This window comes from Nematolebias whitei, chromosome 16, assembly GCF_014905685.2.
Source record: "Nematolebias whitei isolate Nwh7 chromosome 16, NemWhi1, whole genome shotgun sequence".
In the NCBI taxonomy this organism is placed as follows: domain Eukaryota; kingdom Metazoa; phylum Chordata; class Actinopteri; order Cyprinodontiformes; family Rivulidae; genus Nematolebias; species Nematolebias whitei.
Genome location: NC_056513.1, coordinates 11,212,565 through 11,236,848, shown reverse-complemented (window position 1 = coordinate 11,236,848; position 24,284 = coordinate 11,212,565). Strand labels below are relative to the sequence as shown.

At 40.5% G+C, this 24,284-nt stretch overlaps 1 protein-coding gene across 1 annotated transcript in view; it reads right to left on the bottom strand.

Moving 5' to 3' along the window:
- The window catches only part of b3gntl1 (UDP-GlcNAc:betaGal beta-1,3-N-acetylglucosaminyltransferase-like 1), a 32,489-nt gene extending 8,811 nt beyond the window's left edge, over nucleotides 1-23,678 (bottom strand). Inside the window, exons 1-12 of the mRNA XM_037690187.1 lie at nucleotides 23,469-23,678; nucleotides 22,950-23,066; nucleotides 22,776-22,875; nucleotides 22,241-22,305; nucleotides 20,341-20,406; nucleotides 18,365-18,460; nucleotides 12,415-12,510; nucleotides 11,165-11,289; nucleotides 5,890-6,025; nucleotides 5,702-5,770; nucleotides 5,544-5,618; nucleotides 4,576-4,693 (exon numbers count right to left, since the gene is read on the bottom strand). Of these exons, the coding sequence (XP_037546115.1) occupies nucleotides 4,613-4,693; nucleotides 5,544-5,618; nucleotides 5,702-5,770; nucleotides 5,890-6,025; nucleotides 11,165-11,289; nucleotides 12,415-12,510; nucleotides 18,365-18,460; nucleotides 20,341-20,406; nucleotides 22,241-22,305; nucleotides 22,776-22,875; nucleotides 22,950-23,066; nucleotides 23,469-23,603 (1,161 nt within the window). The 5' untranslated portion in view covers nucleotides 23,604-23,678 and the 3' untranslated portion in view covers nucleotides 4,576-4,612. The remainder of the gene's footprint in view (nucleotides 1-4,575; nucleotides 4,694-5,543; nucleotides 5,619-5,701; nucleotides 5,771-5,889; nucleotides 6,026-11,164; nucleotides 11,290-12,414; nucleotides 12,511-18,364; nucleotides 18,461-20,340; nucleotides 20,407-22,240; nucleotides 22,306-22,775; nucleotides 22,876-22,949; nucleotides 23,067-23,468) is intronic.
- Between the last annotated feature and the right edge of the window lie 606 nt (nucleotides 23,679-24,284).

Genomic DNA, 24,284 nt, shown 5'->3' with positions numbered 1-24,284 from the left:
TACCTGGATGACTGAGAAAACAAACTTTGTATTTTTGAAACCATTAGGGAAAAGGCCAGACTTCAGGGGTATCTGAGGCAGGCTTGAAACACAAGAGTCAGGGTGGCTTCTGGGTAATACCAGATGGCTAGGCCTCAGACTGACGAAGCCTCTTGGATGAGGGGCGAAACGTTTCTTTTTAACAAAAAAAACGAAGTCCAGATGACATGATTCAACCTTTTTTGATGAGGGTAGATAGTGGTATTACAAAAAAAGATCTTTCACATCTTGTCTATCAGGACACAATTTGAGACATCAAAAAAACTCTACCAGCAAACACAATTAAAACATGATCACATATGCATTTGAAGTCAAGGTGTTGAGATTTATCCATGAGCGTTTTTTCAGATCGGCCACAGTTTCTGAAGATGTTGTTTCAGCCAGCAGTTTTTATAAGCTTGCACAGAAAGTTCTTGGGGTGCAATAGATGAAGCTTTTGTCCTTGGTTACAAATGACCCAGGAGGAATTAGAAAGTCGGCCCATTCCGAAGCCGTCAGGGAGTCAGATTCAGATAAGCTTTGATTGTTGATTTTCTTCAGGCAGACAGATTTTTTTCTTCAGCCTTGAGTCCATCTGGACGTTCAGGTTCCACAAAGGCCTAATTGTGGGAATCCATTCCACTGATCTATGAGTCTTCCTCAAGGTCGAACCCACCGTGCTGACGAGTCCCAGAAGCCACAGGTGGCCTGCGATTCTCATAAATCGCCTCCACTTTGCGGTTTAGCTTGTAAACCAGTTGATTTAGAGTTCCTACAGCACAGACCAAACCTTCACACTGACTCGGAAGCTTTGCCATGGCCGAAATTGTCTATAAAAACAGAGCCCCGCCAATGCCAAAAAGCAAGAGTCCATGTTATTATAATTCCAAATATGTAAACATCTTCAACATCCTCCTGAGACAGAACTGAGAGACACATCATCTGCCACACTCCCCACGGATCCATGACGTACCTCACAGCGTGTGTCTCAGCTGGACACGCCGGTTCTCCAGGACCTTGTCGCTTTGATGAAAAAATCTTATCAATAGAGTTGAACGCCCAAGATACCAAATCCATAATCTTAATTTACGTTCGGTAGATGTGAACCAGGCGCTTCAGACACACAGAGAGCAGAGCAGGAGGAAGGAAAAATGGGGGAGGAAAGACAAAAGCAGCCACCTCAACGAGAGCCAGGGAGGAAAATATAAAAGACTTCTGTTTTAAGTTGTTGTTAGAAACTGTCAAGTATATCAATTAATGCACTACTACTTATGCGCTTTTCACTTGTCGCTTGTGAACAGGTTGAGTTTAGATTTGTGAAAACTTATAAATTTACACTGTTCAAATGTTGTCATTGTGTTAGAGAGAGTAAATGTCATGAATAAACTTGACATTAAACATAATCCAAGTTGAAGTGTTACATCATTTTCAGCCCCCCTTTTTTGGCATCTGCGTTTGGTAGCAGGCCAAACTGACAAAGACCGTACGGAATAATGTATTTTAATTCCACAGCAGTGAAAACTACGTAGTCTCTGTAAGTAGGTCTAGGGAAAAAATATATCGATATTGGTATCGGCCAAAAATCCAATATTGTGTATAACTATTAAAAGCATGACATATATTAGGTGATTTTACATGTAAATGTTCTGTCTAAAGAAGAGAACTAAAAGGATTTGAAACAAACAAAGATGGAATAATTTAGTTTTTTCCCATTTATTTCCACTTCATTAAACAAGAAGTTGCTGCTTCAAAATTAAAACAAAGATTAAATTCATATTTAGTGCTGGTTCTGTGGGTTTTCACCACAAAGTGATATTCCTGTTCAGTACACAAACCGTCTAATTGGACTTGAGTTTTATTATTTCTGTGACTTTCTTTTTTAACGGTTGTGGGCAGGTTTACAGTAAAGCAGACCGTGTTAGTTACCCAGAAAACACGGGGTTGGGGGATTTTGGAGGGAAAGGTCTGTTTATCTTTTGGGCAGAAAATCTCCTCTTTCCATGAGATAAAATAAACTTTGTGTGTGTTTGCATCATGGCTGTGCCTTCTTAAAGAGGTTATTGTTCTTTAAGTTTCATAAGAAGACAAAGAGAAACAAATTTGACCAGAATCCATCTTTGTTCATCTGTAGCAGATGTGTGTGTGTGTGTGTTCTGATTTTACAATGTTGCATCAGAAGTGTTTTGAAATCTGGTCATAAAATCCCCTACCCTTAATAGGTTGAACCTTCTGTGAGGAGACTTTTGTTAACTTTAAATCGTGCTCATGTATAAAACTGAGCAGATACCGAATGCCGTCCACACAGGATTATACAAACAGGAGCATTTTATCTCTCCCAGGCTGAACCCTGACGACTGCTGAGTTTTCAAACAACAAAAAGTTTCCCTCCAAAGAGTTTGATATAAAAACACATCATCATTTTATCAACGTTAAATCCGTTTATAGAAAGTCTATGCATTTCTGAACAATAATATTAAAAATCAATTATTGCCTGCTGCTGCCATGAGCACAACAGATAGCCTGTGTTTGTCTGTTAGCAAAACATCTCATGAACCTGTAAACCAATTTTAGTGAAACTCTCAGATTGTAATCATTAAATGCACATCTACAACTAACATCTGCTGTCCACTTGATTTAACATGGCAGCCACGGCCAGTTGACCTTGGTAAACTTAAAAATGGCAATAACCATCAGTTTTACAGATAATGAGCTAAAATGTTATGTGGTAGTAGCTGAAAGTCGTTTGCAACATTATATTAAGATACCACAATATTGCTTGAGATCTTTTTCAGGAATTGACCACAATGGCCCTACCTTAATCATTTCCTAAAAGAGGGATGATTGTACCGTAGTTTAAAACTCTGGCATGAAAGGCTGCGGGCGATATGCATTCCTTCAAATAATTCTTGGCCTCGAGACATTTCCCATTAATGACTGATTGAAAATCCATGTGTGTAACTTTGATAATACTGACCCATCTCACACAATGATTTTAATATTTCCAGACATTAGATAAGACCTTTGTCCACTTGGCAAACTTCTTTTTTCTGCTTCATGAGTTTTTCTGAATAGTATCTTAACATGTTGTCCATGATATATAATATAGTTTCAAAGTGTTAAACTCAAAACAGCTGTTAGGTTTCTGCTGCTGTTGCTGCCTATACAGCACAATTTTTCATTCATTCATTCAACCTTTATTTATACAGGTTAGACTCAAGGAAGCATGAGGACTCATTTACAAGAGAGACCTGTTTTAGACAGACAACATATACAGTACAGACAACAATAAACAATAAAATGCAATTAAAATAAAAGCAGTGTTGTAAAACAATAAAATCAAGGTGCCTTATAAAACAAAGTTTTAGTTGTTTTGATGTTTCTATTGACCGTATCAAATGTTAGCTTCAGTTCTTGTTGCAAGGTGTTCCAGGTTGCAGGAGCAGAGTAGGAAAATACTTTTTTTTTTTTTTCCAAGTTCAGTCTCACTGAGGGGACGCTGCAGGTAATGAAGGCCTGAGAGTGCACGCCGTAACTGCACTGACGACATGTGGGAGGAGATATAAGAAGGTAGCAGACCAAGGAGGGATTTATAGATGAAGATGTACCAGTGTGAAAGCCTGCGTGAAGTTAATCATGACCAACTAGCCAATGAGTACAGGGTGCAGTGATGGGTACAGTAGTTACAACCAGTTATGAATCTTAGTGTGCCATGGTAGACAGCATCCAACATCTGTAAGGAGCTGGCAGGGGCATTCAAGTAAATAATGTCAACAAAGTCAATGGTCGGTAGGAAAGTACTACAAGGTGTTTTCTAGCATTCAGAGTTAAGCAAGATCTATTTCTGAAAAAGAAACCTAGTTTTAATTTCAGTTTCTTCATCAAATTATGGATATGTGGCTTAAAAGAGAGATGTGCATCAACTAAAATGCCCAAATATTTGTAAGAATCTACAAACTCAATAGGAACACGACGCATGGATGAGATAGGAGGAACTGCTAGCACCAACTTTTGGTTGGAAAACAACTTCCCCTTGGTTTAATCAGCATTTAGCATCAGTTTGAGATGGACTAAGTCTGATTGATGTCAAATGCAGACTAAAAGATGGAAAACCTTAGCAATTGTGTTAGCTTGACAATAAACAACAGTATCATCAGCATAGAGATGCAAGGAGGCGTCAGGAATGTTTTGACCTACATTACTTATATAAATAAGCTATAGGCAATACCCAATTCTGGCTGCAGCATCTCAAATTTAACATTTACACAAGACTGATATCATAAAAAAGGGAAAACCCCAAAAGGTGTAGACATATTCCCCCCAAAACAACTAATTTATTGTAAAACCTTGACAAGCAGAGCCAAAGAGTCAAGCACAGATATCAGATCTGCCAACATTACCAACAGGTTTTAAATTATCCACCAACTTCTTACATATAAAAGGACACAACAACTAAAATACATATTAACTTTACAGTGGTGTTCACTCTAACAGGGCTGTTGCTCAGTTTTTGTTTATGTGTAACATAAATAACTTCTTGCATTCTGCGTTCTGTTTAACCTGCCGGGCTCCGGTGGTTTTCTGCACCGTTCTGCAGTCAGTTGAAATGGTAGCAATCTGTTCCTTCCTTCAGCTGCAAAGAGTTAAGGTTTTCCTCCAGAACACCTCCTGTCATGTCCTAGAAATGGAAAAACAGCACAATAAACACTAAAACGCACAATCAAACTAAAGCCTGATCAAAGACGAAGAAAAAAAAACAACCCTACGTTTAAACACAAAAAACTTCAACCAAACATAACGTGTACAAGCTACATAACTTGCCGTATCTGTGAAAGAGTTCCCGTTGCTTTGTGTTTCTTTTTAAAACAAACTTAAACCAAATGTTAAATGAGTAAAGATGTCCAAACACACACGCAGCCCGAGAGGAACATTCACTATTAGAGTCATTTTACATCTGAGTAAAAAAACGTCTGATTGGATCCAGGTGATTACGTGCACGTGTGTGTGTGTATGGATGTTGCAGAAAACTGGTCCATGATTGAGTCCAGTTCTCCTTGTTCTCTGTCTGATTGCCTCTCCCAGTTTCCATAATTGAGCAATTACTGTAGTAGACCCCTTAGGTGGGGTCACTTTAGATGTGAATCTGGTTGAGTGATAAATAAGCAATTATTGATTAAACTTCAACGACAGCAGCTGTGCATGTGTGCATCTCATTACACGTGCAATAACAGCTACATATCACTATCTTAAAAAACAAAGTAAGAACTAACCAAGTAGACCAGTGAAACTATGCACACACACAGTGAATAGTCATTTAGGGCATCAAATGTTTGCACAAGCACGCTGTGATTAAAGATCGGGCTGCTGTCTCTACCCATTTCCTGACAGACTCCCGTATGTTTCTGTGTTTTACATCCTGTACTGGGCACACGCCCTCACTCATTATGTTGTCAGGCTGGATAACAGACCTGAGGGACAGGCGGTCAGAAACAACAAATAAAAAACACACAAACATGCTTTCAGTTTACCAGTTTGACACAGATAATGAAGGGGCTCGTGGCGTCTTTGTAGTGTAAGATCGGGACTTTAGGCTTTGGTCTTTCCTGGAGATACAGAAGCAAAAAGAGAAGCAGTGAATCTGTAAATATAATCGCAACAAAACGTACTTGATATAAAAATCCCTCACCTCGGATTCCTCATATGTATAAAAACCTTTCTGGATCTTGTTGGCATCCACATCACAGAAAGCTTTGACCTAATGTAACAGAAAAGTGTTGAACACTGACACATACGTTAACCGGTACGTTACACAAAGTCATAAAAACATGAATAAAGCACGACTCAACTAGAGTTTCACATCTGAAATCAACATACTTTCTTCTGATTGATGGGGTTGAGGCTTCGGTACAGTTTCCGGCCCTGTTTCCCAGCATTCCATATGGTAAAGTTTTCCCATTGGCTGAGAACTCTCTCCTGCAGGAAGTCGACTCGCAGCTTCCAAATAGTCTCTCTGGGAACAGAGAAATGAGTTGTAGAGTGACAATGGCCTTTTCTGGATAAATAGAGGCCACATTTTAAACAGAGGCCTTTTGCTAACCTGTGCCCAACAAACTGAGCCTGTTTTTGGACACAAATTGCAGGTTTATCTATTGTTCCTAGAGTTGTAAAGAAATAATAGGAGAAAGTTTTCATTTATCAGGTTCCTCACTTTTGGAACCAACTTCTAATTTCTGTTTGTGAGCCTAACACCCTGTTTACTTTTAAGACTAGACTTAAGACTTTCTTCTTCTTCTTTTTCATTCGGCTTTTCCCTCTTCAGGGATCTCCACAGCATCATCCTCCTCCATCTCACTCTGTCCTCTGCATCCTCTGTCCTCACTTCAACAACTTTCATCTCTTCTCTAACTGCATCCATTTATCTCCTCTTTGTCTTTTTCCTGGCAGCTGCATGTCTAACATCCTTCTAACAATAAACCCACTGTCCCTCCTCTGGACATGTCCAAACCATCACAGTCTGGCCTCTCTAACTTTATTTCCCAGTTGTTCAACCTGTGCTGTACCTCTGATGATCTCATTCCTAATCTTATTCATCCTTGTCACTCCTAAGGAGAACCTCAACATCTTCATTTCTGCCACTTCCAGTTCTGTCTCCTGTCTTTTTGTCCATGTCTCGGTCGCCAGACCATACAATATAGCTGGTCTCAGAGTGGTGGCACAGAGGTTAGAGAAGGTGGGCCTGCGATCGGAAGATCGCCGGTTCACGCCCCGATACCGACAACATCAAAAATGTGGGTGGGGTAGGTGAAGCACCCACACTTGCCCCCACCCTCATTCGCCCCGCTCTGGGCCCATGAGCAAGGTCCACACCATCTGCTCCCTAAACAGGTCTCTCTTGAAAATGAGTTCTCGTTGCTCAATGAGATTACCTGTATAAATAAAGGGTAAATGAAAAAAAAAAAAAAAAAACTTTTTCTTTGACCTTTGCTGACACCCTTTTATCACAAATCACTCCTGAAACTTTTCTCCATCCACTCCATCCTTCCTGGACCCTCCTTTTCGCCTCTCTACCACACTCCCCATTTTCTTGGACAATGAAAGTACTTGAAGTCCTGCACCTTTGTGACCTCTGCTTCTTGTAGCCTCACTGTTCTACCAGTCTCCCTCTCGTTCACACATGTACTCTGTCTTACTACGGCTGACCAGTCCTCTTCTTTCAAGTGCATACCTACACCTCTCCAAGTTCTCTTCCACCTGTTCCCCGTTCTCACCACAGATCACAATATCGTCTGCAAACATCAAGGTCCATGGAGATTCCTCCCTGACCTCATCTGTTAGTCAGTCCATCACCAGAGCAAACAAGAAGGAGCTCAGAGCTGACCCTTGATGCACTCCCACCTCCACTTTGAAGCTATCTGTCATGGAGTTCTTCTGACCCTCTCTGTACTTCTCCATCAGCATCCTCAAAGCAATGATGGCATCTGTGGTACTCTTTCTTGGTGTGAAACCATACTGCTGCTCACAACCTCTTGTCTAAGTCTAGTTTCCACAACTCTCTCCCAGATCTTCATTGTGTGGCTCATTAACCCTAGGCTGTCTTGCTTCAAATTAATGCTATAAAGTGTAAATACACGGAACTGAATTTTTGCATCTTGGCATTCTGTTTTTGCTCACATGCAATTTTATGTTGTATTTGGTATGATTGGAATGACAGCTGAGCACAGTTTGTATTGTAAAAGCAAAGCCAAAGAAGGGGTATCAGTGATGTCAGCGAAGGCCATATAACAATGTTATTATCAGAAGCAGAAGCAGAATAAGCTTTCTTATCATTGCACCGAGATACAACAAGAATATGTACATACAGTCGTCCGAAAGATGGACGTAGTGCACGAAGCTGCTGCTAATTAGCGCGGCTCTCTTATTCTTCTTCAGAATAATATTTTTGGTTAGATGAGAAAAGGGAAGAAAACATGAGGAGAGACGGTATAAAAAAAGATCTCTCACACCTTGTCCTATACAGGGCACGATTTGAGGCATAAAAAACCCCCACCACAGCATAGCACATAAATAGTGATACATGTACATATAGGCCAGTGAAGACATTGAATTTTAAGGAAAGGTCATAGTATAGTCTAGAGCCCCCCCCCCCCCCCCCATTCAGCCATTGTCCAGATAAGAGGTGTTAGTTATCATCAGCTCGGTTAAGGTTCCGTCACATGTCCACAGACTTGAGGAAGGGAGGGGTGAGGAGACAGACAAAGCTTCTTTGTTTTTCCTAAACATACCAGGAGGAATTGAGATAAGTCCACCATCAAGGTCACAGTTTGGGTCAGGCAGAACTTGTGAATTGCAGTTTCTGCCTTTTAAAGTCTCGCTGGTACATTTCTCTGATGGTAACTCCAAACAGCCAAACTGATTCCTTATGCCGAAAGTCAAGCTCACAGCTTTCTCCACGATTATTCCCAACCATTCATAGGTGCTGCCAGAAAGTCCACAGTCCTGATAACAGCCTGCTCCAACTCTGACACAGCTCCACATAATTCAGTCTGAGTGCTGCCAAGCTTTGACAAATTCCACACAAATTTGTAGACAATACAGATTTCACCAACACAAACAGCAGAATCTAGTTGTCATCATGAACCCAATTTGTTTCCGTCGAGGTAAGAGGGTGCTCCTTACCCTGACTCCTGTCGGGAGAAGTTGATCAATTTTGTTGAGAAACCAGCTGATCAAAATCCTTCAAATTAGGAAGGTATGCAGGAAAAAAATGAGGCTCTTTTGAAGGTTCACAAGACAAAAGAAAGCAAAGCAGGGGAGCGGAGCACAGGAGGACACGTCTGTCTTCACCGGAGCACGGAGAAAAAACCCCAACAAAAAGCCGTTTATTTGTAAAAAGAAAAAAAAAGACAACAAGGACTCATGCGAGCATACCTTAAGTTTCTCTCTACAGCATATCAGCCAACTGATCTTGGAGTAGAACAGCTATGATTTCCAGTATTTATTATTTGTTGGTACACCTCAGAAATAATTTTTAACAAGATGCTGCAGCTTAATCTGCAAACAGCTGATGCAACACTAGAAGCAAATTCAGGACCAGAAAACATCTGCATATCACATTTGTGCTTTGAAAGGAACAGCTGTCCATATTCAACATCTGCATGTGTAGATATATGCAGAAACCACAAGTGAACAGCTTCTAAATCAGAACAAATGTCAAAACTTTGATATGCTTCGAAAGAGAAGGGTGAAAGTTTGATGTTTTCAGGTTTATAAGGTCTAATCTTTAAAATTGTTTAGGTAATTTTCCTAAAATGCTGGTAAATCATGCATTTACCAGAATTCACCAATTCCCTGTGACAGTGAATAAAACCAAAAGCTAAACTTGACTGTCTGTGTTCGACACCTCCTCCACACATCCTGATACTGATAATGAGTATACTATATATATATATATATATATATATATATATATATATATATATATATATATACATTTATAGGAAGTGCTCTTCTCTCATTTTTAAAAGCAAGCTTCTTATTTTGTCTCACAAGCCTCATATGGCAAACAAACCCCAAAACCAGAACCACCATAGAGCCTGGGTGGTCTCCAGAAGATTTCTTTGCTGTGGATTGTTTCACAAGCGTTAGTTCCAAAATATAGAAGAAATATAGGAAAGATTTACAACACAAATACCTTCTGCTCACATTTAGAAACAGCCTTAGAGTCAAAGAGTCTCACACTAGTTACTGCTTGACTTCTCACCTCATATAAGGTCATCTATGGTCACAGACAGAAATAAGATGATGACTTCCTTTGAAGAAAGTCAGGAAGTAGGTAGGCAAGCTGATGGGAGGGTGGTGGTGGAGTGTGACAAGAATGGGGGGGGGGGGGGGGGGTTAGTAGACATGCCTGAAATAGGCCTCCAAAAATAGCCAGATGAATGATTAAAAAAAACAGAAGAAGATGACTGGTGAAGGAGTGCATCAACACAGAGAGGTATACGAGCAGGGAGGGAGGAAGGATAAAAAGAAAGGTGGGAGTGAAGGTGGAGATGGAAAGATGTTAATCTCAGGTTTAAAAGGCACACACACATGTACACCTGAAGACACTGAATGGGAAAGACAAGGCAAGAGCAGGAATGTCAGTTGGACACTTTTGTTCACAGCTAGGCCTGTCGCAATAAACAATAAATTAATTAATCACATGATAAATGAAAATTATTGATCTCATTTTCATTTATCGGCTTTATCGTTTCTTCGTTCTCTTTCTTCTGAAGACACAGGATGACTCTGGTGCTCTTCACCGACCCCTCTCTTTCTCTTTAAAATCCATTTTAACTGTCCAAAATCTCATTTTTGGATCATTAAACGCCACTAAGCTGAGAAGCTAAGCTACGAGCTAAGTTAACCGGCCAATCGTGGGGAAAAAACTCCCATCTTGTCGAAGCTCCAAAATTCACGGTTGAAACCCGTGCCTTTGTGTAAAAAGTTTTTCTTTACAAAAAGAAGCTGAGAACTTGTTTACTGATTTTTTATTAAACGCTTTGTGTGAAAAATGCTACGCTAAAGAGCTCAAACCACATCGAGCGTCCGCCATTGGAGAACCGAAGGAAGGAGAGACCACCCATGTCACGTCAAGGGGCATCCCTCCCATTTTTGTTAAAGAGACACGCTGCTCGCTCCCTCACTATCCATCCTTCGTTTCAAACAGTCTTGTACTGCCATCCAGTGGTCAAAAAAGGTACTACACTCAAAACAAATCAACATTTCTTCTTAAATTTGACAATAATTACTAATTATTGTCAAATTTCAAACAATATTATCATTTAGTGCAATAATTTCTGAGACAATTAATGGCCCAGCAAAATTTGTTATCGTGACAGATCTATTCACAGCAAGATCTGGTTCGTCACGACCAGCAGTGAACAGATACTGAACATTCCAGGAAGACAAAGTTGGAATTCCTGATTTTAATGCTGGGAAAATGACTGGAATTCCAAAAGCAAAGTCAGAAAATCTCAAGATTACTCTGTGTGTGCTTGAAGGCAAGAGTCATGAGAAACTCTGAGGGGCAGCTGTGTGTAGGTGGAGGATCAACACCGTGCCCAAGTATGTGAGTGTGAGAGCGATGGGGGCGTATGGTGAGACTCACTCTGTTACAGAATGAGTGGTGGCCTTCTCGTGGTAACGATATACCAGCAGGGACTGGTCGACCCTGAACAGAGAGCCTCCTTGACGAAGAAGCTGGTAGAAGAAGAGCAGATCCTCCGGGACTCCCTGGTGACAGAGAAGTGAAAGGAATGTGATATTTGAAACAAAAACTGCCATCTGTCACTCATCAAAGCAGTTTGGGTTTAAATATTAAATTCAGAGGTTTATTTAGGTTGGGAACATTTTGCTCCACTGTGGCTAACGGCTTTTTGATACACATTCGCTTCAGAGAAGGCAAAAACAGCACAAACCAAGAGAAGCCGACTGATGGGATGGGAAATTTGAAGGACATGCAGGCATGGCGTGTTTCATCAACAGAAATATAAAGTACATTTTGAACTTGCACAAAGCAAAATGTGTTGGAGTTCTGCTCTGCCAGCTTCTGCTCCCACAGTCAGACTCTAATTAGCTACACCTGTGATTCTGCCACTTGATGAGCATGAGGAATATATAAGGGCGCATTGAACTCTAGTCCGTTTGCCTAGAAAGTCCAGTTTGTTTGGAGAGGTGTGAATGTGCAATCGAATTCTGACCAAAAAAAGCTAACTCTGGTCCTCCTAAATACCTAAGTCTCGGTTTGATTGAAGTGAACTCGAAGGCGGTTCGAATGCAGTGTGAATGCAAGCGGACCGGAGACAGCTTCAAAAGCAGGAAGTGGACTACAGCGCAGGGCATTCTGTGTAAATACAAGAACAAAAAACCCGCGCATTTCTCTTACCTCATCTCTGCTACTCATGGTTCCAGTCTCCTCCCCTGGGTTATCACTTATATCTCACCTTGTGAATAAACACTGCAAACTGATTCAGTCTTGGTCTCTGTTCTCATTGGTCCTTCCTTATATTTGGGTATAGCCACAACCGTCACAAAATGTTGATGGAAGCAGCAAAAACTTAAACATATATTTGCAAAAATGCTTTAGATAAACTTGATGGGCTTTTGTGTGAGTTGTGGTACATTAGAAGTACACACACTACTTCACACAAATACACATGCAATCATATGATAAAAACAATCTGTTATTTGTGATTTGTTTCTTGTTAATTCTTTCCAAATCTTTTCTTAAAACCAAACAGCCTTGATCCTTCAAACGTCTGCCCAGGATTGTGATGCCAGGATGTTTGGAGCAGCTTGTTAGTCTACAGGTTTTGTGTTGAACTGACACTGTAGAGATGATTGAGAGGGACATCTCACCTTGCCTCCCTCGTCAAACAGCCCGACCTTTAGGAACAGTCTTCTTGAGCAGAACCATGTTGGCATGACAACTGTGGGCCCGTGAGAGGTATACACCTAAAACCAAAAACCATTCAGAACATAAACTGACTGCTGAAAAACATAAAAACCATTAGTCACAAAGAACATACCAAATTCAATTGAATACAGGAAATAAATGTTGATATGTCTCATACATGGTCACGTTGGCAAAAAGGGACCACCTGGGTTTAAATAGATGAACAGGTAAGAGCCACCCTATGGAAAAGTACTGCAGTGATGACGATGTATCAACTGGCAACAGGTTATTTGACCAAAACTAATGCAGTAAAGAGCTTCTTCTGTCAAACATAACTGAAGGCACGTCCTGTGGTTGTCGAAAGTATGCAAATTATTCCCTTACAAGACATCTAAAGAGATTGCTAAAACTTCCAGAACAAAAGCTCTGAATTATCCAGTGTGTTGTGGAAAAAAGAGATTCCCAAAACAACCAGGTGTAGACTTCATCAGATTTGTTACACAGCTTTGGAGAACAGCCAGCATTCACAGAAAATCAATGCATTTACAAGTACACACTTATCAGTGCTTTCACCTTTCTGAGGCTCTGACCGGTTCTGACTTCCTGAACTGAAAAAGTCAGTTTTGTAGAAAACATCCAGCCGCCAGCCCCTCCCCGTCCTGTCCAGCTGTTATCAGAACCTAGCTGCAGTCAGAAGTTAGAAGTATCTGGGAGCCAGACAGCTCCCAAGGCCTCTGGAACCATCTCACTATAATCCCTTTAATCAAACCTTGAGAATAATAAAAATGATCTTTTGCTGACCGGTCACATGAAGACTGATTATTACACAGAGTAAGGATCATGGAACATTTTAATATCATTCACAATTACAGCAAAAGAGCAGTGTATAAAACACATTAATCAAGTAAAATTATGGAGCATGGTAAGTGCAAATAATACACATTCCCTTGACACAGTGCACGATTAAAGTGTGGGAAAAAAGAGAAAAACATTGTGAGGTAAAAATTCTGAATATTTTTGTGAGATAAATAAACAGTAAACAATATAAAAAGTACGCACACTGTAAAGTTTAATAGTAAAATTAAAAGCATTTTAACTGTCACAATACATAGAGAACTACAGGTTTTGGGACTAAACAGACGTGCAACCTTGAAAGGCTTTAGGAATGATTTTAACTCGCCAAGACAGATAAAGACTGGACATCGAAGGCAATGGAAGAAAGTCAAATGGTTGGACAAGTTCAGATTTGGACAACTCCAGTGAAATGGGTGCATTATTTAATAATTAATGTTCTACAGATAAATGCTCAAATGTAACAAGTTGACATTTTAAAGGTTTATAGTCCACGAGAAGTGCAGAAACTGTGCCCTGCTAAGTCTTGCACTTTGCTCCCAGTCAGAAGTAGCTTCTTACAGGATACGCAGCGTGCACTGTGTGATTTCTTAGACCTTCGTGGGCGTTTTTGTTTGTGAAAAGCGGCTGCAGTTGGTTGATCTCTGAGAGCAGAGTCTGCTGAGGAGAAACTAGATGAGGGAGTTGAAAAATACGGCCATCATTACATTTGTTCCCACAAAAATAAAGATAGCCAAATAAATTTTATGAAAATAGTCAACGAACACGTGGAAGGAGATCGGACAATTTCTGAGGCAGTGTAAAGACACAGGCGGTCCTCCATGGCTTTGCTGACCACGAGGGAGTGCACCTCCCCCGGGTAGCTGTGACGGCGATAACCGAGAGAAAATGCAACCCAGGTGGGCAGCGTATGGGCGCGTTCCCACACCGTCTGAAACAGAAACGTTTGAAAACGGTGGCTGTCTGTGACAAATTTACAAAATATGCTTCTCCTCAGCTGACATCTGAAATTCCAACTTTTCCATCATCAATTGAAGATAGACCACTCTGCCAACTGTGCAGTCCAGGCAAAAAGGACTGAAATCACGTCAGCGAGATCCAGTGTTGAGATCTGGTGAAGTATAACTAGACCTTTAGTCTCCAAACCCATAATAAATTATAGGCCTAGCATTCTTTAAATGTATGTGTATTTAGACCTGTCGCGATAAAAAATAAATCAGTTAATCACAAGATAAATTAAAAAGATCAACCTCAGTTTAATTTATCGGCTTTATCGTTTCTTCATGCCTCTCTTTCTACCAAAGACACTGGATGACAAAAGACTCAACTCAGGTGCTCTTCACTGACCCCTCCCTTTCTCTTTAAAATCTGTTTTAACCGTCCAAAATCGTGTTTTTGGATCGTTAAATGCAGCTAAGCTGAGAAGCTAAGCAACGAGCTAAGCTAACAGGCCGACCTTGGGGAAAAAACCTCCGTCTTGCCGAAGCTCCAAAATTCACGGTTGAAACCTGTGCCTTTGTGTGAAAAGTTATTTTTTTCTGCAAAAAGAAGCTGAGAATTTGTTTACTGATTTTTTTATTAAAAGCTTTGTGTGAAAAATGCTATGCTAAAGAGCTCAAACCACACCAAGCGTCCGCCATTTTGAGAACCGAAAAAGAGGAAGGAGAGACAGTCCGTGTCACGTCAAGGGGCCTCCCTCCCATTTTTCTTAAAGAGACGCTGCTCGCTCCCTCACTATCCATCCTTAGATTCAGTCTTATCCTGCCATCCGGTGGTCAAAAAAAGTACTACACTCGAAGGAAATTAACCAACATTTCTTCTTAAATTTGACAATAATTACAAATTATTGTCAAATTTCAAACAATATCGTTTATCGCAATAATTTCTGGGACAATTAATCGCCCAGCAAAATTTGTTATCGTGACACGCCTATGCGTATCACCCATTCCTTTCTGTGGAGGGATGGACACACGCTTCCCTCTTCACACACACGATATCTGACTGATGATTAATGCGCTCCTCCTTCCTCTGACGGCATCCTTTAATGCAACAGAAAAGCACGGCTCGTACGTTTCTCTCTCCACAGATGCAACTCATTTGTCCCACTGGTGCTTAGGCCTCTTTCCAGGCCCCGCCCCTTCTTGTTCCTCCTTTCGTGTGTGTTTGAGTGTGTGTCTCTTGCATCTCTTGCATTGTGAATCTAATGGCCCGTCCACATCACTTTGATTCACACAGTGTGAATATGCGTGTACATGTGCATTTGTCTGTGTGGCTTTTCTTAAAAGTGAAAAAAAAAAAATACAACTGCACAACAGAAATGTATCACAGATGTAGGAAATTGTGCAAAACATCTGGATTCAACCAGTTAACCAGCTGGACTGAATCTTAACAAGGGAGTGTGTGTGTGTGTGTGTGTGTGTCCACCCACGTCCCTTTGCTTGTGTGTTGTAATATTGCAACATTTGCAGATGTAAGATGCTGCCAAAAGCCGAATAAGAGGAATAAGAATAAGTTCTGGGAAAACAGCAAATGCACAATCGAAGGTGAGTCATCAGAGTACGAGGTGTGTTTGTAAAGAACTGTGTGTAAAACACACAGAGAGAACAAGCAACTGAAACTCGGGTTTAGAAAAGTTAGATTTCATCTTCATGGAATTAAATATTAAGACAGATGAAGTAAAAAGAAGAGGAGGAAAGGGTGCAGCTTTCAAGCCTTCAGCGTATGACTTCACGCTCTATGAAACTTAATATCATCGAAAAATCCTGGAATGTCTGCTGAGTGGAAACGCAGCCTGTGTGAGAGTCATGTCAGAGAGAGAGAGTCCAGGTTGACTCGTATCCTTGGTGACGTTGTGTTTTCGTAAATCAAAACGGGCAAACTTCCATTTCTACATATTCCAGAGTTTTCACCTCCATATAACTCTCTCCTATCATTTGTGTATGATGTGTCAGTGAAGCAAATGTAATAAGTGAAAATGTATTTTATTATCACTACTGTCAAAAGTGCTATGACAAAGGAATACATGAACATTTTATGTTATCTACAGTAAATAGAAGGAACTAAACTTATGGATTCAGTTGACTTGTTTTCAACAACTGTGTACAGTAGTCCCTCGTTTATCATGGGGGATCCGTACCCTGAAGACCCGCGACAAGTGGAAAACCGCGAAGTAGGAATAGTAGTACAAGTAGTAAATAGTAGTCTAATTTATTATATATTAATGCATTTTAAACCCTTCCCACACTCTTGCAATATTCCAAACAATGTTTCTAAAACTCTAAATGCTCTAAAAGAGCACAGAATGTTATGATTTCCCTCTCTCTGCCTCTGCTGCTCTCAGCTACCTGCAAGCTCTCTTGGCCACGCCCACTCCACCGCTCTGCACGGTGAACAGCTGATCAGCTGCAGCAGGAAGCTTATCCTGCAGTAAGGGCTGCACAAAGGTGCAGCAGGTGCTAAATAATTTAAAATACTTTATTTTAGATAAACATTACATGCCGATCGTGCGGCCCATCCATCAATCAGCCACTTCAGTCTTATTTTGAAAAACCGCGATAGAGCGTGTTTGCGATAAACGAACCGCGAAGTAGCGCGGGACTACTGTATCTTTATTACAATTCCAATTATTACATTATTATTACAATCATATATAACTGTATATCTCTTCAGCATCCATTTGAAGCTATAGTAGCAAAGTAAATCTATAGAGTTCATACTCATCAAATTTTATGCATTCATAAATTGTCTGTGACAGCACTCAGTCTTGCCAATTTGCCTTTCATACATCCTCGTTTCAATTTTATGCAACTTAAACAAACACTGTTTATGAATGAACTCTGGTGTTAATATTACAGCTGGAAATTAGAAAATTTAAAATGTGATTTATTTTAATTTTTTTATGAATCCGGCCTGTTTCAGGAATAAAGGCCGCACTTTCCATCAGTGTTTTAAATGGTAACAACAAAATATTTGGAAATCAAACATTAAAAAAGTCAATAACTTTACGCGGTGCATAAAGTGTTTGATTGATTTGTGGTTTTAAACACATTGAAAGCATTCATTGCAAAGTTATGAAGAAAGCAAAACAATTATCTTAAAATAAATAAAATCTGCACAGTATTTGTATCATTTCAATGGTTATCCATCCATCCATCCATCCATCCATCCATCCATCCATCCATCCTCTTTACCCGCTCCTTCCTGTCCACCCTGGACAGGTCTCCAGTCCATCACGGGGACACAAAAGAGACAAACGAGACAAACAACCATTCGCTCTCTCACTCACACCTACCAATCAGCCTAACATGCATGTTTTTGGTCTGTGGGAGGAAAAGAGAGTACCCGGAGAAAACCTGAGCCAGGATTTGAACCAGTGACCTTCTCACTGACAGGCAACAGCTCTGCCAACTGCGCCATCATTTCAATGATTAAATAATCCTTAATTCATTGTTGGACTTAAAATTTACAGTGAAAATAATAGCAGGAGCAACCACAAATCTTTTTTCCATAGATTTGTATTTTTTCTTAAGCATGTGGAATCTACACTTTTTATAAATCAAATGGACCACAGACAGATAAGTTGGGGGATTTTGGTGAATGAGGCATACGTGACTGTTGAGGTTAAAGGAGTAACAGAGGTATGAAAAGTCTCTCCAGATTTTTTTTAAACCTCTTGTCCTTCTCTCAAGACAAAAAATAAGTGTTTGCTTGTGTTTCTTGTATAGTTCTTCTAAAAACCTGAAAACGTAGTTTGGTTGTAAACCTGATGAGTGTTCTGACTAAACAAAAGAATTGCTGAACATTGCCTGCAGACTTCATTTTTCCAGTCGCAGCTGCTAATATAAACTGTCCTCAGCAAACGGCGGACAACCTGTTTCCTCTGCGGAGACTTTGATGCACAGTGAGGGCAGAAGTGACGCAGCCTCCACCCTTCACGTTTCCGTGGAAACAGCAGACAGCAGGTATGCATCCTGTTTCTATCTGACCTGGTAGCTGGCTGACGCGTGACCTCTCACACGCAGAGTAAACACAAACATTCAGGGCCGAGCCACGCGTGTTTACCTGTGTGACAAGCTGATCCTGAGTCAGTGAGTTGATCCAACGGGTGTAACGCTCTGTAGATCCCTCCGGCAGCCTTTGCACTCGACAGCCAATCAGCTATCAGGAAAACACACACACACATAGAAAGAGAGAGAGAGAGAGAGAGCTTTAAACTGCCTGGAAAAAACTTAAACCAAACAGATATTTCAGTCAAACTCACAGAATAACACAATTTGGACAAATGCCAAACATAATATGACATTTTTAAATTGTCACTCCAGGCTCGGATCACGTCTGATGGGATTTTCTTTTTTCATACTAACTGTTAAAAAAAATGACAATGCCAGAGTTTTGGACCGAGATCCTCTCATGTTAAGAAATAACATTTTATAGCCAATTTAGTTAAACCTAAAGATTAACATTATGAGTACAGTAGTGGTAGTCTCTCAAAACTTTGCGGTTCAAATTTCGTGGATTCACTCTTCCACAGATTTTCAATGTAAGATTTTACACATTGTTTCCTGGTGACCTGGCCCTCTCAGTGATCGCCAAGGGACCACCTCCATTCTCTTTCTGAGGATGTCTGTCACAGCAAAGCAGAGAAACACAACAGGCAGACACGCAACCTGTGACAGACAGCCAGAAAGAGAAAGGAGGGGGCGGGGTCTGTTTTTCCCATTCCATAAGTTATAGCCATTTCTGTGTAGTCTAAGATCAATGGGCTGTGAGGACTTATTTAAATTGGGTTGGCTCAAAAAGTTTCCCACCTACAGTATATGCATTTATCCAACACTTACTTCCAGACAGTTTCATTGAAATTCATCCAGTGGTTCATGAGATATTTTGCTAACAGACAAGCAGGACTGACTCCAACAATTAATGTCATGGGTTTACGCAAAGATGTTGCTCAATGTGTTGTGCTCAAAGTATGCGTTGTGAATGATGACACCAAATTTGAGCTCAGCATCTGTCAAACTGGCTGAATCACGTTTGTTCTTCTGTTTACAAAGGTTGCTTTTGAAGGTCATCGTGAACTGGCTCCTCTCTAAGTTACTCTCTGAACCCAAAAAGTTAAGTCATGTCCTCTGGACAGTTTCTTTTCTTTTTTTTTTCTTTTTTTTTGTGAGACGTTTCATCCTTCTTCCAAAGGACTTCATCAGTCTGAGGAGCCATAAACAAACTGAGTCCCACAAGCAGCACACTCACTGGGCCAACCAGTTTGCTGGTGATGACATTTTTGGGGCCTGCCCTCTCCCCCCCTGACTCCTCTGAGGCAACCATAGCCAAAGTGGTTCAAAACTGATTGTGGGACTCAAATTTGTTGTGGCTCCTCAGTCTGAAGAAGTCCTTTGGATGAAGGACGAAACGTCTAAACAGAAACCATCCAGATGACCTGACTGAATTTTGTTGGATGTTTTTTTACCTGGATTATTGAGCATGAACTTTGATAACTCTCTGAACATTTTATATGAAAGTCTGTTCTGTGGTTCAAGAGATATTTTGCTAACAGTACCAACAAATGAACACAAACAGACAGACAAGAGCAAAAGCATTATTGTTCTGCGTTTGCCGTCAAAGTGGGCGATCTGCATCAAGAAAAAAAGGTAAAATAAACTAAACTCCAAAACAAAGTACATAACTTTCTTTGTTTCCAGAGCCATGACAAATGAAAGTCATAGCAGACAAGAGCAGGTTGTTTGTGCTGGGCAGCAAGCCTGCTGTCTCCATGAAGTCTTACTCATTTCCCCCTCACACAACCGACCTTTAACCTTTGACCTGGCACACCAAAGCGAGCAGCAACACCGGATACTCGCGCTGTTCTGAGTGCCAGCTGCACTCACACTCACACAGACAGCATGAATATCATCACAACAGGCTGAGGAAAGGGGAACAGGAGGAGGAGAAGTGAGGAGAAAAGAAAGGAAGCAGGGGCTGACGATGATGAGCAAGAAGAAAGGGAAGGAAGTGAATAAGCAACGAGTTCAGCAAAAACTTACGAAGTTCGGACGGAGGAGAGATGCTTCATACTGCAGGCGAACTCTCTGAGGCAACATAATGTCATCCTACGGTGAGGAACATGAACGTTTTGATGAATCAGCTTGACAAAGCAATTTAGTTCTTCAGAAACACTCGGCAACAGTTTAAGCACAAAAAGAAAACAAAGAAATGTAGAAACTTTAAGAAAAACTGAGTTTTTTTGGTTAAATGTATCAAAAACCTAAAAGTTTTTAAGATTCTTTATTTGATACAAGTACAATAAAAAAAAAAAAACAGGTCATCTGGATGGTTTCTTTTTTTGCTGAGACGTTTCGTCCTTCATCCAAAGGACTTCTTCAATCTGAGGAGCCACCAAACTGAGTCCCACACACAGCACACTCCCATAGTGGGGAAAAAACAGTTTGCTGGTGATAAGATGAGTTGACGGGGGAGAGGGTGGGCCCCAGAGGCCATCTTAGCATCAGCAAACTGTTTTTTTTTTCCACTATGGGAGTGCGCTGTGGGACTCAGTTTGTTTGGTGGCTCCTCAGATTGAAGAAGTCCTTTGGATGAAGGACGAAACATCTCAGCAAAAAAAGAAACTGTCCAGAAGACCTGACTGAACATTGTTAGATTATTACCTGGATTATTGAGCATGAGCTTTGGTGTACAGTAGTCCCTCTCTACGTCGCGGTTCGTTTGTCACGGACTCACTCTATCGCGGTTTTTCAAAATAAGATCGGCCATGACACACAATTGGCTGATTGATGGATGAACCGCACGATCGGCATGGAATTTTTCTTTAAAAATAAATTATTTTAAATTATTCAGCACCTGCTGCACCTGCGTGCAGCCCACAGCTTGCAGGAGAAGCTTCCTCCTGCAGCGGAGAAGTGGGCGTGGCCGAGAGCACTTGCAGATGGCAGAGTGCAGCCGGAGGCAGAGAGCTGATTTCATGACATGCTGTGCTCTTTTAGAGCGTTTAGAGTTTAGAAACATTGTCTAGAATATTGCAAGAGTGTGGGAAGGGTTTAAAACGCCTTAATATTATGTATATATATATATAAATAATATATATATATATATATATATATATATATATATATATATATATACTAAAATAAACTACTACTTACTACTTGTAATACTATTCCTACCTCGCAGCTTTTTACTTATCGCAGGGCTTCAGGGTACGGATCCCCCGCGATAAACGAGGGACTACTGTACAATAAAAAAGACTTTCAGTGTCTCCTTTCATGAACTTTGCAGTATTTAGAAAATATAAACGAACTAGAAAAGACAAGAGACGTATGTTACACACAAAGTCACTGAAATATTGTCACTGATGGACTCCTGAACCATCACAAACACTTTGAAAACTCCTCCTAACAACAAGCAGACTGATTTTTTTTTTCATCTATGGCACATAAAACCCAACATCTGCTTGTACAAAAAGAGACTGAAGCACAATCTTGTCTGAACACTGAACATGTGTTCATCATTGCCTTTCTCTCCACCTGAGACGGGCTCCTGTCAACAGAACTGAGTGTTTCGGTGCAGCGTTGATGTATGACTTTCTCCGTGCGTAATGCAGTTTTAGTTTACGTCTCAGGAGACAGTTGTGCCCGAGTTGAGTAACAATGAATTTCTGAGCCTGAGTGGCTAAATTAAAACAGTGGCATGGACAGTTTGTCATACAGAGTTCACCGAGGGCTGGAAAATCATTTGAAGGAGTGTCCAGCTTTGGGCTGCATCCCATTTCCCAGAGTTAACCACACTTCTACATTTTTAGCATCCCCAGGCCTTTAATGAAAAACCATGAGGTAGGTTGTGTTTATATTTGGAAAAAATAAAATAATTTAATCAACTTTAATTCACTGATGCATGTATCATAAAAAATGTGAAATAAAACACACCTACCGCATCCTGAAAGCACAAATACTGTCCACAGCTCTGAGTTATTGCCTTATTCTTTGCGTATCCCACTGAAAGACAAAATAATGTTTTACAGTTCTGTTTGTGCATCTTGGATAACATTGCTTAAAAGCTGCATTAAAGTTTTTAGATAAAAAAATGACAAACAATTTCAATAACAAAGAGATGGAACAGTAGTTTTTACATATAAGGTGTAGTACTGTCTGCTAAGGCTAAGATGCTAACAAGATAGTACCAACCATTATTCTAAAATAATATAATTTTACATCACAGTACATGGTTAAATTGTGAAAAAAAAAACACTTTTGTAGGCATTTCCTAAACTTGTTTCTTTGACCTCAATAGGAAAATGTCATGCGGCTAGAGAAAAATAGAAAAGATTTGTAAAGTTAGCAAGAAAACTTTGCTACACTGATAATTCCACCTCGCACTAAGATATGTGCTGCAGTACTGACATCCCGGATATTAATAAAAATAAGGCATTAAGTTTGATTATCTCGTATATTTGTCCCAAACTGACCTCCTCTTGGTTGGGGAGAATCGTGACCAGAGATTACCACTACAAATCCTCTTGCCTGCAACTTTTCACTCCAACCCTCCAGCACTTTCCTCGAGTCGTCCTGATTGACAGGCGGAGATGAAAAACCTCAGTGAGGTTTAAGACAAACACGATCAGACGTGCAAACAAACATACAGTGCTTGCATCATCGAACACCGACAGCTCCATGGATCCGGTGAAGTCTTGGTGTAATATGCCCAGCAGGCACTCGTCCAGCCAACAGGATGCGTTGTACACCGGCATGATAATACTCTGAACACAGGAAAGAGAAAGTTCACACTCAGTGCAGCTGCTTGTTGCCGTGGCAACCAAACAAAAACTACAGGTTGGTACAAACTTTAGATCCAGGAGGGAAATTAACCCGAAAATGAGTAAAACTGCCACAGTCACGCTTCCTAAAGCAAAGGTCTGTGTCAAAGAGTGACACAAATTTACAAGAGGTGAAATAAATAATACGACAGGAAAACCTAAAACCGGAATAAATGGGCCGTATCAGTCTCATCAGGACCGAGTGGAGCCAACTGGTCTCTAAAGACTGACGCAGTTCAGAGGGACTCTCGGCAGTTTATCAAATTGTATCTGTTAATAAATGTAACAATACACACATGAACACATAAATGTGTTAGCGTCGGTTGAGCTGAGTTCTTCACCCACCACATCCACTGCGCCCCGCCATCCTCCTCCTCTGGTCTCTGTTGCTTCTCCTCCTGCTGTCGTCCTGAGCCGCTTCACCGGGTTCGGGTCCAACTCTGAGTCCCCCTCCTGCTGCTCCAGAGTCTCACGGTCCATGGATCTGCCAGCAGACGCTTGACTTGACTCTAATCACTCAAATGTAACCTAAAATAGCTATTTTGAAGAGCGAGCCATGCGGGGAGCACGTGCATTATGATGTCATTCAGCGTTTAATTTGCAACTCATCTAGACATAAATGGACTATAAGTCCACGAAAGTATCTATAAAACGTGTTTTGTTAGTTTTAGTCGTGGGTTTTGAGATAGTTTTCCCGAACTTCTTCCGTACAGTGTAGCGGCACAGCTACTTCCGCAAACAATAAATACAAGACGCTGATTGGCTGCAGCAAAATGCGGACGGACAATTGATTCGCTGGTTTTGCTGTCAGTCATCCTTACGATGACGTCACTACATAGTCTAAATTGTATTGGTAGAATCCTAAATTTGGATTTTTTTCGTTTGAAATGCATCATGAGACAAATATTACGAATGTTTTAACATTACTGTCTCCAATTACACGAAAATGTTTGAAGAAAACAAATAAAAAACGTTTGGTTGTTTGTGTGGCTTTTTTCATTTTTGTGATACAATATTCTCGATTTGTGCCCCTCAAGGTGGCTACATGTTGGAGTAGCTCTGTTACATTCATTCTGAGATATTGATTTTAAAAACTTGAATTCCTTGTTTTTTCTGTCTGTAAATTGCTTTTTTTTAGATGATTATTGCCTCTGGTATATA